The sequence below is a fragment of the Squalius cephalus genome (assembly GCF_949319135.1).
Source record: "Squalius cephalus genome assembly, chromosome: 18".
Lineage (NCBI taxonomy): Eukaryota > Metazoa > Chordata > Actinopteri > Cypriniformes > Leuciscidae > Squalius > Squalius cephalus.
In genome coordinates, this window is record NC_137139.1 from 21,209,128 (window position 1) to 21,225,385 (window position 16,258).

The 16,258-nt window shown below is 39.1% G+C and overlaps 1 protein-coding gene across 4 annotated transcripts in view; it reads right to left on the minus strand.

Annotated features, from left to right (window-relative positions):
• The window catches only part of spen (spen family transcriptional repressor), a 34,985-nt gene extending 19,386 nt beyond the window's left edge, over positions 1-15,599 (minus strand). For 2 of the 4 annotated variants that reach the window (XM_079850318.1, XM_079850317.1), the window contains exons 1-3: positions 14,249-15,599; positions 11,221-11,541; positions 6,620-7,243 (exon numbers count right to left, since the gene is read on the minus strand). In XM_079850318.1, coding sequence (XP_079706444.1) covers positions 6,620-7,243; positions 11,221-11,541; positions 14,249-14,331 — 1,028 coding nt within the window. In that variant the 5' untranslated portion in view covers positions 14,332-15,599. Of the gene's footprint in view, positions 1-6,619; positions 7,244-9,435; positions 11,542-14,248 lie in introns of those variants that run through there. The other 2 variants (XM_079850319.1, XM_079850320.1) reach the window with 2 other exon arrangements.
• Positions 15,600-16,258: the final 659 nt, after the last annotated feature.

A 16,258-nucleotide genomic window follows, 5' to 3' on the forward strand; every position in this document is an offset into this window, starting at 1 on the left:
TCTTATGTTTGTTGGTACATCCAATAACAGAATATTTGTGATGTTTTTTTTGGTGCAGACTATGTCTCCAGCTGCAACAGAGAGGAAACAAAAATGGCGGACTGCTGCGGCTCACTCAGTGTGGTGTATATGCTAAGAGGGCAGATCGTCATGGGCTCACCTAAGAGTAGGGAAAATTTGGAACCGCTCGTTTGGAGAGACTGTTTATGATTTATGGGGATTATTTAAAAAAAAAAAAAAAAGAAAGAAAAAAGAAAAAAAGGAGTGGGTGGATTTTTACCATTATAGGCTGGTTGTTTACACACACTGTGGACACACATCAGTTCAAACACTTTTTGATTTTTGCATTATAGGTCCCCTTTAAAATTCAAGGATAAAAAAAGAATCCCACAAAGATAAAGTTATAATCTAAAACCTGCTGGGGGCAAAGCTTAGCTGCTTTTCCACTGTCGGGCCGAACAGTTCTTAGAATGGTTAGGGATGGTTCCAGTTGTGTTTCCACTGGTGCCTGGTACGGTGCACGATTACAAACCGTTCTCGGCCCGGAATTCTCAGCAGCACGGTTAGCAAGCTGGTAGAATCCGTGAAGTGACGTCGCCATTCAGGATTTGTCACTTGTCTGTTGCTTGGCAACCAGTTTCTCTGTAGCTTGTTAAGCATGCAATTTGAGTGAAGTAAATTTACTATTATTTTAGTACATTTACGCTATTTACATCTCATATCATCAGTAAACCTTTACCAAGGCAACGACTGACGCGTTATATTACATTCCAAAGAGCGGCCGCTCTCAGCCCCACAGTGGAAAATGAAACTGCAATCATACCAGCTGGCCCGGATCGGTGCGGAATGGAACGTTTACGCAATGAGAACCGTTCGGCCCGACGGTGGAAAAGCGGCTCTTGGCCAGAGCTGTTATGGCCTACACGCGCATCTGCTCCAGGGCATCCCAATATGCCGACTCAAAGTGCTCGAAGCCAAATCTGCAACTTGGTCAGGAATGAGAGAAAATACAGTTCCCATAAAAATGATTGCCTCTCTTCAACTTTTTCAAGTTGTGTTGCAGTTTACGGCATTCAATCAGCAGAAATGGCTCAGATAAACAAACCCCCCCAAAACAAAATCAAAAATAATTATCCAATTATCCATAATCCAAATGGCTGCACTAGTTATAAATATTTTAATAGTTAAGAAGATCTGTGTGGTTGAGGGGTTTCCAATTCAATTGACCTTTCGCCGGCCCCTCCCCCAAAACGGCCATTGTCCAATCACACATCATAGCAACCGTTACTATGTGAGCAGGTCCGACAAACATTAGCAAGATGGTGAAGCGTGCGCCATGGCGTTTGTAAATCGGACACTACATACCCCGAGAGATTGTCTGGAGGAGTTGTGTTCTTTCCATTCCCAAAGCCGAAAACACAACGTGAGCGGTGCCTACAATGGATAAAACAGTGTGGACGGCCCCCAATCCCAGTTAAATGTGTCGAACATTACGAAGCATAAATACGTCTGCTGGCTGTGGTATCGATGGCTAAGTTACTTAAAGTTTTTTTTGTTTTGTTTTTCTGATCTGAAAAACTCCTATCTGTAACTCAAAAAACATAATATTGTCTGAACCGCGAGTTTTATGATCCGTTGCCCCACTAATAAATATTATGGTCTCAACCGCGATTTTTGTGATCTGTTGTCCCCCTAATAAATATTATGGTAAGTGCATTATGAAAGACAATCAATGAAAGTTATTTAGATGCAAATTAAGGCTATGTCTGGTTAAACAGTTATTGTGTGATTTCGTTTATTGTGCTTTGTCAACTTGAAGCATGAATTTGAGAAAGAAAATCATTTTTGGAATAAAATGCACCACATACTTTTGTCAATGATATAGGCCTAAGTTATAGCTAAAAGATTGTAAAAGCTTTCAGTTCACCTGCCTAATTGTAGTTGAAGTCAAATTAAGCTTGATTAATGATATACTGTGACTGATCAAATAAACTACAGCATCGGGAATATAACTCCCATGTGTTTTGCAGCATTTACAATTTTAGTCGTGTTATGCGAAAAAACACACATAAGAAATTATTGCTGACAGCACATTTATTTTCAGAGACAGTTTTTTCTTTCACACAAAAACACAACAGTAAGTGTCTTACAATGCTTTTAAACACTTGTTTCCTTGTTCTTTGTCATAATCACAAATGATGTGTATTAACACCGGTAACGTTAAGCATTAGCCTCGATAGAGACGTAGATAGTAGTCGTGTCTCCTTCATTGCGTATTTTTATATTATAATATATCCCTCCACTGCATACTGTAACCCTTTTTGCCTCAATCTGGAGGATATCGCGGAGGTATTGCTCCAAAAAAGGTCACTGACACGCACGGGTATACCTCTTTCCGTCATGGCAATCTGTCGCGCTGGTCGTGTTTGACCATTTGTTTGTCGGACGTAGCAACAGTAACTAAGGGGGGCGGGGCTCGGCGAAAGGTCAATTGATTGAAGTACAACACAATCAATGTACTCAATAATCAATGTAGTAAAACAAAAGGGGTTAAAGGTAAATAAAAAGTTAGTAATCAATAATTAAGAATTTGAGTCATCAAATTAAACATTAATATTAGATTGATCTATTTTTAGAGTTTACACTGAAAAAAATGCTGTTTTATAAGAGAAATCATGGACAATTGCACAACAGGTATGATTCCGTTTACATCCTATCTCATTAATTTCTATGGTAACCACAAACAGTGATTGAATGTCGCACAGCTCTAAACAAAATTCAATGGAGTCAAGGCTGTAATGTGATTGGTTATCAAAGCACACGTGATCCAAGTTAGCTGTTAGACTTTTCTCCAATGGTAGAGCCTTGGACCCCCGTATCTCCCTAAGACCACTTCTGCTAAAGATACAGAGAGGTGAGTATTTTTTTTAAATCAGGGTTGGAGCTTAACTCTGCAGGACAGCGGCACTCCAGGACCGACATCCTGTGAAAATGTAATACAAAAGCTAGACAACAAGTCAAGCATATTTAAAAAAATAAAATAAAATAAAATAAAATAAACTGAAAAGCCTGACTAGGTGATAAATAATGATGAAAGCTGAATGACAACAGAAGAATGACTGAATGACTAAGTAATGTCATTTCTGTCCCACTTTCCAAACAGATTTCTCAGACCTACATCAACCAAGCAAATAGTCCTGACTCAAACTCACGCTGTTGGTTTAAGCCAAAGTTGAGATGCTTAAACGAGATGTGCAAACAAATGAAAAAACTATGTTTGATAGTGCCATGGAGCCACAACATATGAATTGCTTTCTTGTCTAGGCGTATTAATTTAGGACAAAGTATTTTAACATTGAAAATGCACACTGCACTCACTGAAGAATTTAGTGCATAATCTTCAAAAGAAACAAGGCTCAATAATAAAGATGACCCACATGAAGGAATTTTGGGCCAGTTTACAGAACTTGGCCTTAGCCACTGAAATGTTATATTCTTTGATATTTTACATCCATTTTATGCCTTGCAAACTTAAATGTTTGAATTTCCGTGATGTAATCTACATTGCTGTTGCAAATTCTGCTGATTCGTCAGACAGATGTTATCTAACTGGCTAACAGATCAGGTTTTGTGGAAATTACAAAAATGACTTGTGATAGTCTTTAAAGCATCATTTATAATGTAAACTACAAAACAATGTTTTGCATCATATGCCATCGTTTTCCAGCAAATTGTGTTCATGAATTTATGTAGCCTAAAGGCCTGTTCACACCGGGACGAATTTCACGCGCGATATTCGCCAACGTTTAACGCCTCGTGACTAAACAAAGGGCGCCAATGTGAGTGTGCACACCGGCGCGAAAAACGCCACGCGTAAAAGCGTCATTTTTTTAAAAACGCCTCGGGTTCGTTTTTTTGGTTTGACGCGCCGCGTCAAAAACTATCCGACCAATGAGATTGGCGCTTCTGTTCACGTGTCTGGAGCTTCTGAAGTTACAGTAAAACACAACTTGGGGGCGCTCAAACACAAAACGGTCTTGCCATGCACACAAACCTAACGGCGAAGAAGATATACACCAAGTAGCGTCTACACTGCCGGGAAGAAATAAGACGAGGAAGATGCAAGGCAAGATGATTGTAGAGCTGCTGGTCTCGTTGGTGTCGGAACATAAAGAACTATATGACAAACGCGACAGCGACTACAAAAATCTTGATAAAAGAGAACTGTTATGGAGTGGTTTCTGTTTTACATTAAGCGCCATCTTTTTTTTCTTTTTGGCCAGCATTTTTTTGGCATTAAGCGCCATCTAATGTCAGGGAATGAATTTGCATGTTCACTCGGCTCATCGTCAGCGAAAATCGCTTGGGTGTGAACACAAAAAACGTGTTGAAAAACGCTGGCGAATAACGCGCGCCGATATTCGTCCCGGTGTGTAGGGCCCTTAACATTTCAGCCCTCTAAAATGCAACTAAATCACTCACATATGCGACCAAATTTCATGCTGGGCAACTAAAAAAAAAATTGCTTGTGATTGAGTAAGAAGCAAAAAATACGTTCAGCGCAGATAATACTATTGCCTGCTGAGCTTTACGAACTGTCGCTTGGCTGAGAACACCCTCTGTCACACTCTCTCACATATATGTGCACTCAACATGAGAAAGAGGGAGGCTTACACGTCACATACCGCGTGAAAAGAATGGACACTGTCCCGATCAGTGCTGATGTGCTGCATATCATTTGCACATGTTTTTAAGCCTTGCCAATTGAAATATTCAAGTGCAAGAAGACTAGAAAATAACTCGTACATCCGAAGCGAGCATCTGACAGCACGCAATTACTGAATTGAGCTCAATTTCACTTCTTCTTGTGCTTGAACAGATCATTTTACTCAAAATGCGTGTCTTGGCAAGTATCCAAGTAAACATAGTTGGTTATGTCTTAAAGGGGTCATAAGATGCAAAATTCACTTTTAAATGGTGTTTGCATATAAATGTGTCTTTGTGGTGTGTGGACACAACCACCATACAATGAAAAAAATCCATTCACTTATTTGTTTTAATCCTCAAATAGCCTAAACACTCTCAATAATCAAGCCGTTTGGATTTTCTGAGCAATATGATGTCATATTGCTCATACTCTCGGACTGTCCCGTATTAGCATATTTCCTCCCTCAGACATTTGTATACTTTCTGCTAGGCAGATTACCAAGGCAGCACTTTACGTGTCTTGTGTAGACACCCCCCATGGAAGAGAGGGGTGGGGTGAGCAGTTGCTCATTATCATTTAAAGAGAAATGCACCGAAACGGGTCGCTGTGAACAGAGCTGTTTGAAGAGGTAAAAAGGGTGTTGTTTTACACAACCATTGAAGAATTTTAACCAAAGTACGTTACAAACTTTACACAAAGACCCCAAAGAATCATACCAACTTGTGGAAAATGGGCATCCGATGACCCCTTTAAGTGAAAGTATCTACCTAATCTGTATTCAAGAAGTGTTAGATTTACCTGAAAAACCTGTTTATTTAATTTGTATCGTTGTTCTATTGTGTTTATTTGTGCTATTGCTTGTAGTTTGATCATTTGTTCTTATATTATTACAGACTGTTTACTTGTCTTCAATAGTGTTTGAAATGTATATTTCATAATATATTTATGTAGAATTTTTTTATTTGCATTGTTCTTGCATTCCATGTAAAAAAATCTGCGAGTAAAATAAAAATAATTCCTAGCCAATAGGGGTGTTCACTCGTCTCATGATTCAATTTGATTACGATTATCATGTCACCGATTCGATTCGATATTACGATGCATCAAGATGCGTTGTATCCTCACTTTTCAATATTACTGCACATGCCTACATTTTCATCAATGAATACAAGCAGTCAGATAGCTATATGAACTCCTTTTTTGTTTTATCTGCTCCAAGAAAATACACTTCCTGAATGTAGCAAACATCAAACACAACTTGAATCTAAACAGCAGATGACAGGACCATTTAGAACAAACACTAGTAAATACTAAGAGCGCATGAAACTGTCAGGTGTACTTAAATTACAATAACACTCGCAATCGACTTGCGCTTACACACGCAGCCTCGTACACACACACACTCGGGTGAACACACATACGCACTCGCTCGCGGCCTCGCACATATGCGCGCACACACACTCACGCGTGCTTCTGGTCTTTTATGGTCGATTATGGTCTATTACTGCATCGATGCAGAACCGTCCACGTCCGCATTGCGGTTTAATCGCAACGATTAATTTCAACACCCCTACTACTAGCCAATGGCAACTCGAGCTTCAGTGTGTCCGTAGAGGTTTGCATTTAATGAAAAATTAGTTCTTTAATATTATAATAAAATGTGTATAAAAAATAAACAGAGCAATTCCAAGAGGGTCCTCGCACCATCTGTGCTTGGGCCCTAAATAGATTGGTAAAAAATAAAAATGTATGATTCTTTTGCCTTTGAAAACATTGGCAGGCAAATAAAAATGTATGAAAAAAAGAAGAACATTTTTGTTGTTGTTGAGCTCTGACAAATATTTTTCATCATGCAAATTTACTGCCATAGATATGCTAATGGGATGCACCAAGATGCATCACAGCACTTACCTGCCACTGCCACTACTGCTGGTGCTGCTGACGGAGTCAGAGCTGGAGGAACGACTGCGGGATCCTGAGCCACTGCGGGAGCGTGCCGGCCGCGCTGCCTGACTCGCCAGCCTCTGTGGTGATGGATTGTGTGAAGAGTGTGGCGATCGACTGCGACTGTGGTGGTATGTCCTATCTCCTCGTCTACCTCTTTCTTCCCTGTATAAATCCCGATGGACCACACTGGCGAGTGTGAAAGCTTCACGGGCACGGGGCTCATAGCGAGTCTCTGTAGTCTCAAAACGACTAGGGCTCCGGCTTCGTGAACCATAGTAGACAATGCCTCCCGGTGTAGAGCCGCCACTTCCCACTCCGGCAGTGCTGCTACTGCTTCCAGCAGCACTGCTGCTTCCTGCAACGCTCCCCGCGACACCTACACTGGCTACTGATGAGCCGCCTCCAATGCTGCCACTGGCAGAACTGGCACTCCCGCTGGCTCCACTGAGGGCCCGGTCCCTAGAGTCTCTGTAATAATCAGTCTCATAGTGACGTTGGCGATCGAAACTACTGGTGTTGCTGCTGCTGCTACGCTCATGGTGTCCATAGGAACTGTGATCGTAAGATCGCTCCCGACTGTCCGCAGCCCTACATGACAAGGAAAGGGATGGAGGATGGCAAAGAAAAATGGAAAGAATGAAATGAATGTTATTTTCATCCCTGACAGGTATACGAATCAAGTGACATGCGTTGAAGAAGTGATTTAATCAAAACATAGACTGCAGGTGCATGTTGGAAAGATGCTGTCTCAGATTTTTCCTTTTAACATAGCATTCAATCCAAACATTGATACCAGGTCAGGACAACTTGAAATTTTTTTTTTGGGGGGGGGGGGCTCTTTTTGCATTTTTGAAATCATACTGAATCTATATTGAAAACAAAAGGGAAGAAAAATATGCATGACAAAAGTCATGCATGCCATGGTCAGTCACATTCCAAGTTACACAGGGTAGAGGGGAAAAAAGCCAGAGATTCATTTATTTTACATTGGCAGTTTACAATTTCTTAGATAGAAGTGAACTTGATTTCTTTTTTATGCATAAAACTACTGTTTTTGTCTATTTAGTGAGAAAATGCATATTCATTACCCTACCTAAAAAACGAAGTTTGATTTTTTTGACCAATTAGAGATGCAGTTAATTTATTCTGTATTGCCATGAAAATAATGAAGCAAATATGTGTTTTGATAACAAATTCTATATTTCCCTCCTGTGATAGCATGACTGCATATTACTGCTTCAGTTTGTGATTTTTTTAATTAACTAACAAGAATGGAGTTTAATGAATAAAATGAAATCATTCTCAAAGAATAAAATCAAAGCCACGGGTTATAAAAACTCATTATTTTGGAATAAAGGTCTTTTGCAATAATACGGCCCAACATTTGATCTGGTCATGCTGTAGAATAATGTTTCATGTGGAGAGTGAATCTAAAACATGTTGTTTTTTTTTTTTTTTTTTTTAAAGAGGAACATAAACCCTAAAGAAAGGGAAAAAGGGAAATGAGTGAAGGGGATGCTATGATACGCTAAGCTCTATGCTAGCTTCACTTTAATAGCCATTTTGAAATGCCTGAAGATTGTACTTTTAGTAGCCCTTTAAAACTATTAAAACATAACTGCAACCATTCCGAAACCTATCTCAAGTCAAATAGCTAGAGATATTTTCAAACTACTGGGAAATAAGCAGTAACAGATAATTACATTTTTAGACTGGTGAATTCTGTTAATTTTATAACTGTTTTAAATTACGCTAACCGACTACTGTAGGTTTTTCAGTACCTTAGTAACAATTTTTAGATTACAAATAAAAGTGATCATTTCATTTACTTTTTCAAACTTCAAAAGTCTTCAGTGTGTGAAAGAAAATATTAATATGCAATAATCCATGAGAGGTAGTCTATTACAAGTGTAGTTTTCTTAGGCACAAGAAGACACATTTTGCCTAAGTTCCCCTTAACCTCACAACAAAGCCACCAATAGTTACATTTATTATTAATAATAATAATAATGTGGTTCTTCATACAGCATTACATTTGTTCTTCAGAAGAAAAAAAAAAACACTGACCATTAATAACTGTAAGGTTGCCAAGCAACATACATTTATGCATTAATATATTAGCTATTTATAATGCAAGTGAATTCTGTCATTTCCAATCACTAAAAGGTTTAAATAATAACTGTTAAATTTAAAGCTTGAGATACAGCTTCTCCAGAATAAGTATTTGTTAGTCATTGACAGTGAGTGATAGTGAGCATGTAGCAACAAATCTGACCTAGTTAATTGGTTTGGTTTCTATTAGAAAAAGATGCTTTGGTTTAGTGAAAGCCAGCTGTGTAACTTGACTGTGATCAACCTTTACAATACATATAGTCCACTCCTGTAATTTCCACAAGAACTGACAAACAGTGGTGAAACATTGCATCACAACACTCCACAGCTCATTTGCCATCTCCTCCATTTCCATAGAGCTGTAATGTGTTTGGTCAGCTTTGCTGTATCTTTAAAGTCATTTGAACCTTTTATTTTTCATGACATGCCTCAAACACTATTCAAATTATTCACGTAGGTAAAGCAGAGAGGCAAAAAGCCAGGGAGTGTGAAAGAGAGTGAGAATCAGGAAAGGGACAGCAAAGTGAGGTAAAAATCTGCAAATGCCAACAAGCTACTAAAAACAGCCTGTTTAACAGCTACATCTGTTAGTGGGAGATGGAAAAAAGACAGGGGATCAAACTAGGGGTTAGAGAACAGCTAATATACACAGGGCAGAACATACCAACCTTTTCAGACAGCGGTAACCCGACCTACAATTCCAAATACAATTTAGGGAGACAGAGACTTTGTGAGCAAAAAAGGGGGTTAAAAATGTAGAATGAAAAAATGGTAAGAAAAAAACCAACGAAGTAATCCTTATCTTTGAGGATCCAACAGAATAGTTCGGCCAAAAAAAAAAAAAAAATCCATGCACTTAAAAAAAAAAAAATATCGATATGGGAAAAGCATATGGAGGTAAAAGTCAGGAGGTAGAATGTCCAACTCAGATTCAGTGCAAAGATCCCCATCAGATCAAAAACAGGCTGGAGAAAGAAGTCCAAAAACATAATAAATCCATAATTTGGTTCTTCATACAGCATTACTTCTGTTCTTCATTTTCATTAGTCCTTTGAAACAAAATGTCTCTGTGGATTTTTAAAAATATGAAAATGTAAAATTGTTCTACATGATGCCTCTGAGACTTTAAATCCCTCTTCAGTGCAGATAAAAAAAAATTGTTTGAATCTTATCCCGCCACCTCCTTACGATTGAAAACAACACTTTCCAGATATCCCATCAGAACAAGATAACAGTGTTCTAACCACTGTGATGTTAATAATCCAAGTCAACTCAGAAAACATGGGTGTTCGATCAATGTTTTACAAATCCCAATGGAATCTTCATTGATGTTTGGAAAAAGAGATCAATAATCCATTGGCATTGGAATAGTCCATTAGGAAAAAGCGACTTTCATCTTAGCTATAGTGTATCCACAGTCTGCTGTAGTTCCAGATCCTTTATGGGGATTTGTAATCCACTGGGATATTTCACATCCAAAGCGAGAAGTCTTCAACCCCACAACAGCAATACCTCCATGCTTTACTTTATGGATCCAAAAATCAGTTAATTCTTCAGGAGAGTAGACCATTAACTATTTTAAATCCATTATTTTTTTCTTCAGCGTTTAGGAAAAAAAGCAAAAATGAACTTAAATGGTCTATAAATAAGTAATGAATAAACAAAGAGATTTGCTCACTGTGTTTCTGTCACATTCTACCATGTTGATCAATGGCAGAAGTCTCCCATGTAATTAACAGCAAAACCCTAACACCACAAATAATCCCGAAAAAAAAGAGAAAAGAATTTGTAGTGATAGAATATCCTTGTCATTGGGTAATATTAATCCAGTGCGATTAAGAATCCACAGAACATTATCCAGAGCGTTCCAGATCATCGAAGGGAAAGAACTGATCCTAAACCACCCATTTCATTAATCCAATTACCAATCAATGGGTCTTAATTGATCAACACCGTAATCGTGTTACAACAACAGAGTAAAAAACATGAAGTAAGACATTAATCCACCTTGGGCGGTACAGTACTCCAGAATAGGGCAATTCCAGGTAAGGCTGCGGTCACGGATGCGCTCTCGCTTCCAGAAATCCCGAAATATTTTGATATCCGAAACATGCCCTGGATTCTCTTCGCAAGCGATATCCAACTCTGAGAGAATCCCCATGCAGAGGCACGCTAAGCTCTACATAATGATTATGAATTTCGATGCATGTTCACCATGCATTGACAAACTTCAAAACTGGCTCATCTTTACACGGTGAGCGATGACAGACCTCAACCATCAAAGCGTGATGCCCAAATCACTACCCTCCAGTGTGTTCACTTAATTTCCCATATGTCCCCCGCCCCCCAAAACAATAAATTAGCCCAATTAATGACGGAAATAATTGGGAGGGAGAGATGAGTTACAAGAAACGAATGGTCCCCCTGCCTTCAGAAAAACTATGTCCACTTACCCGTCTAGTCTGCGTTCAAAGCGTCCCTCTCTGCTGTGGAGTGACACAGGGGGCACATACACAGGGCCCCCCGCCCCCCTTGTGAACCCTGAAACATCTCGCCCACGAGTGGCTATGGACAGGCTATCATCCAGGCCTCGAGCTGCACTGGGAATAGTTCCTGGCTCATTGTAATCAGTGCGTAGGTCCCTGTCTCCCATCTTGTTGACAGAATTATGAGCTTTCTGAGCACTCTTAATGTCCACAAAATCCACAAAAGCTGCCACTCCACCCTCCGATCCACGTTTTGGGAGGACCTTGACACTCTCCACACGTCCATACCTTAAAAAAAAGGTGGGAAAAAAGGTATTAACTAATAGCCAACACAAAATAATTGCATGATACATGCAGTCAATTATGCTGATATGAACAACCATTATGCATACAGATAATCCGCAAAGGGCAGATTTGATTGCGCAAAAGAATGAGTGAAAACAAACCTGTGCACCAGTCATTTGTGCAATATATAAATAAGTAGATTCAAATAAAAACAGCCTGCCTTCTTCATCACCACACAAAGATGTACCACTGTATGAGTAGCATTAGCCTAACCATATGCCAGACTAGTAATACCTCCCTTCATTTGAATAGTCTACATCCAATTATTATGACTGTTTCTGGCGCAACACATCATTGCAAAATAACCAACATAGCCTCTTCTTTTCCTTCAGTGTTATTGCACCATTAAGATGTATACAAATGCCAGAAATCAGTCAAATGTCATAATTCTGTCAAATCATTCAGGCTTGAAACCTCATTATGATGTCTTGATCTGCTCTATACCTCTTCTGGACATGTTTGATGAACTTGCGTCCCTTTAAAAACCTTGATATATAGTGCTTATATAAACTTAATGTAAATATACTACACATAAATTTGCTGTCAATCATTACACAACTAAGGGATAAAACAACACGTTTGGTAAGCAAAGTATGAAAATGAGTAATAAACAATAGGCATTCAAATGGGTGCTCTAGGTGAGCAGCTGTCTGACACACCAGTTCTCACACAATCTCCGTCGCCATTTTACAAACCTATTCACACTGCTTATTCATTCTCCCGTCCCCCATCTTCAATAAGTACCTCTGCCGCACTGACCTGAGCTTTGAGAGTCACCGTTCACAAATCACTTCGGGGGGTACCATTTATTATTTTAATTTTATAAATGTATATATAGCTGTATTACTCTCCTGTATATCAGAAAACAATTTCTCCTTTAATGTTGCTCACAATAAATGAGCATGAGCGTGTTTTAATTTAGTTCCCGTTCAAAGGGCGACCGTTATTGCCACAATTCAAAGGTAAATGGACAGTCATTTGAACAAAAGGCTGCCGTAGAGACAACAAAGCGCTTGTTCCTAGATGAATAAATTATTTACTCAAATCTTATATGTAGGTAGGTTCTCTCATGCTAGTGCCTGCCCTCCTCGACTCGCAAAGTAATTTCTTACGATAGTGAGGTCTAGTGCTATGCTCGTAAACTCCAGCCTGAACATCAATACAGGCTATACAACCATACAAAAACACCATTATAATAATGAGTTCGATCACACCTGTATTGTTCAAAGACTACGTTAGTGTGTTTTGATTGTATTTTTTACCAATACGTAACTGTGCGTACGTGTAGGTAATGAATGTGAAAAATAAAGTCGTTAGACAGTCTTTGGTAAAAGCAAGGCAATTTTAGCGCTTAGAATACACAATGTTTCAAGGCAGCTTTACAAAAAGATCACGACGTTAATGTCTATAATATCTTAATGCATTATAGTCGCATTTAGTAGATGACAGCTGAGTCTGAGGGATAATTAAGTTTACATTTTGAGACGATAAAAACAATCAAGCAGTTGACATTTGCTATAGTATCGCTTTATGTGAGAATACAGTATGATTAAGTTTGATCTCTCGCTCTCTCTCTTTATATAAACTTATATATATATACACACAACTTTATAGACCTAGGCGATAATATAGTTTACGTTTTTATAAACAATAACGTCAGATGTGTTCAACGTGTAATATACAATATTGCGATGTCACTCAAGAAATCTCGCCACGCTGTATCAAACGACAGATCAAGACAGATTCGCACCATTTAGTTTTAACAAACCGTGTTATTCTGATTTAACAACCCGTGAATTCAATGAAAAACGACACCTAGCATTACCTGAATCCACACAGGTCAGACATTGGCATAAAAGCCATCAGGTAAGTTGTGGGTGCATCGTGCAGTCATTGGTGGTTTTGAAATTTTTTTTTTTAAATACTGAGAACAATTAAAATAATTTCTTGTTGCCATAATAGACAAAATAGCCCATGTATGTAAATATATTCACATCACAGCCATACACAAACTTCTGACTGACAACTTAAAACGTCCGATTGGTGCAGTAGTAAGAACTGTCGCCACATGCTCACAGACTAGCATAATGATAATTTGCAGGTTGGTCAAGAACATTTTCATACATGAACTCGTGTTAAAAGTATCCCCAGGCTGATATTGTTTGACTTATAGACGCAGCCACGGTCACCGCTTGCCTGCCATTCATGACATCTGAGCCGAGGAGGCTCAAAACAACACCCACTGTAATGCCTTTAGTAGTAGACACCATTTAGCCCATTCAGCTCACTCGCAGTATTTTTTTAACTATCCAACAACATACGTTACAACCTTTAAGTTGTGCTACTGACTCTGGGTTGCAAAATAAAGCAAGCTGAAGTCAATATACAGCTACAAGTAATGCGTTTGAATGCGACCCTCTGTGCTAATTAGCAACCTAGCGACGACTGCGACTCTCGAAAGCTAACTCACTAGCAAGCATACGTTAAGTGAGCCAAAACAAGCCAACTCAATAGCAGCGTTGCTGAGAAAGTTGTGGCACACATTTAATGTGTTAAACTCTGCACCGGTGTGTTGCTATTGTTTTCCCCCCAATCACTTGAAGGAAGCACATTGCTGGATGTTGTCTCGCTCACACAAATCGTCACTTACCGTTTGAAGTGCTCGATAATTTTTTCCTCTCGTACATTTTCTGGTAAATTCCCCACCCATAGATGTCTGGTTTCCCGGACCATACTGCGTTTTTGTGTCCCCCGATCATACAGAAGATTTTACTGAGTTAAATCCGACTGAATGTGTGTTACGGTGGGGCGAGTAGTTCCTCTGACTCGACACTACGATTGGACCCGCTTGCTCTTGAAATCTGTGTTGACTGCGAGAGCCTGAACCTTGCTGTCGAGGAGCGCGCTCCGGTTCTTGACGAGATCGCGCATATGCAATGAGCACTCGGAATACCACATGGATCAAATCGGATAAGAGATCGTTTATTGAATATCACATTTAAATGCTAAAATGTGTATATACGTTTGATTTATGTCCTGGTTTAAGGTTGCAAGGTAAAAGTCAGATTTGGTTCCCTTTGCTTTATTTTGACATTTGACAGCCTATTTGTAGAACAGGACTTTAAACAGGCTATGCAAGTTAATCATAATCTTGGGGTGTACAATGTTTGTGACTTGTGGTTTACCACAAACTATCCATGACTCAGTGGCAGGACGGTGTTGACAGTATTACTATCTTCAGTATTGCTGCTTTGTATACGTTTGCACATCCATTTGTTTTCCCAACATCCAGGTGGGAACCGTCTGTTTGATATACGACTCACAAGTCAAAACAAAAGACATCACGAGTGCCTATTACATAAACAATTTAGACAACTCTATGATTCTCTCCAGAAACCTAATTTATTTGTGGTGGATTATGGTCAGACTCCCCGTCCTAACTATAAAGACTAGAACGATGTCTTTTTACATGATTGGTTATTGAAAAAACAAGCATCGCGTCGAATGTAAGCTTAATAATTAATGATAGTGCAGCCTGTTCACAACAAGGATCAACACTGTCCAACGTTTAAATGAGAATGATGATTAGTACCCAGTTTGTAGAAATCAATACTTTCTTGAAGAAACTGCCCAGATAATGCCCAATCAAATAACATTTCCTTATTAAAATAAGCATTTGACTGTTTTCCAACTATGCACGAGGAGTAGGGTTTGATTCACGCATGCGCCAGAATGCGGCAAAACAGGGACTGCAATGGATGAATCGCGCGTGCGCTTTATACGCCCACATAGAGCTTTGACAAAGAGCAATTACAAACCCTCCGACTGGCAGAAAATTCTGGAACTTGTACTGAGGTGGAGCTGGTTCTCAAACTGGATCTTGAGCAAGCCACACCATCTTCAGATTCAGTCTTGAGTCTTCCCAGGAATTGCATGGACTTTCTGGATATGCCTAAATCCTTATTATTTATGGAATTGAACTAATAAAATGTAATTCGTTGACAGTGCTTTTTGGATTGAATTTGGGATTGATTGCACATTGGAAATACAAATGCGCACTTTAGGCCTATACAGTATGGTTGCATGTTATACAATAAATGAATCCCCTGGATACTTGGACACCAAATGTTACTTTCTCCGCTCTAAACAACTCAAGACGGTGTGGCAAACTTCTAAGGACATGAAGACATTTACTGTTTTACTAAATTGTTTTAAAATATATATATTTATTCGACAGAGGAAACGACGGGTTTGTAAACAAAATGTGGAATGCGTTTGAGAGAAATGTTTTGTCCATGTAAGTCTGAGCGCATGAAAACATCCTGCACAACCAACGTGAAGAATTAAACACTCACAGATTAAATACCAGAGCGATTTACGCGCCACACACAGATCACACACTCGATGTTCTTGATTATTCAGTTGTTACTTTTTGGCGCCAGTTATCAATAGAATGTTATTTGAAATATGACGCCATTTTGAGCAAGTGTAGACAAAAACCAGCAAAACAAAAGAAATGACAGCTCCGCGGCCATTTTGTTTCCAGTGGAGCTATTTTGGGTTCAAGTTCAGTAACAGTTTAACTTCTTTAGCGTGTGGGTGCTGCTTCCAAGGAATTGACGGAACTAAATTGTTATAAAGGGCTTAAAAGATATTAAAA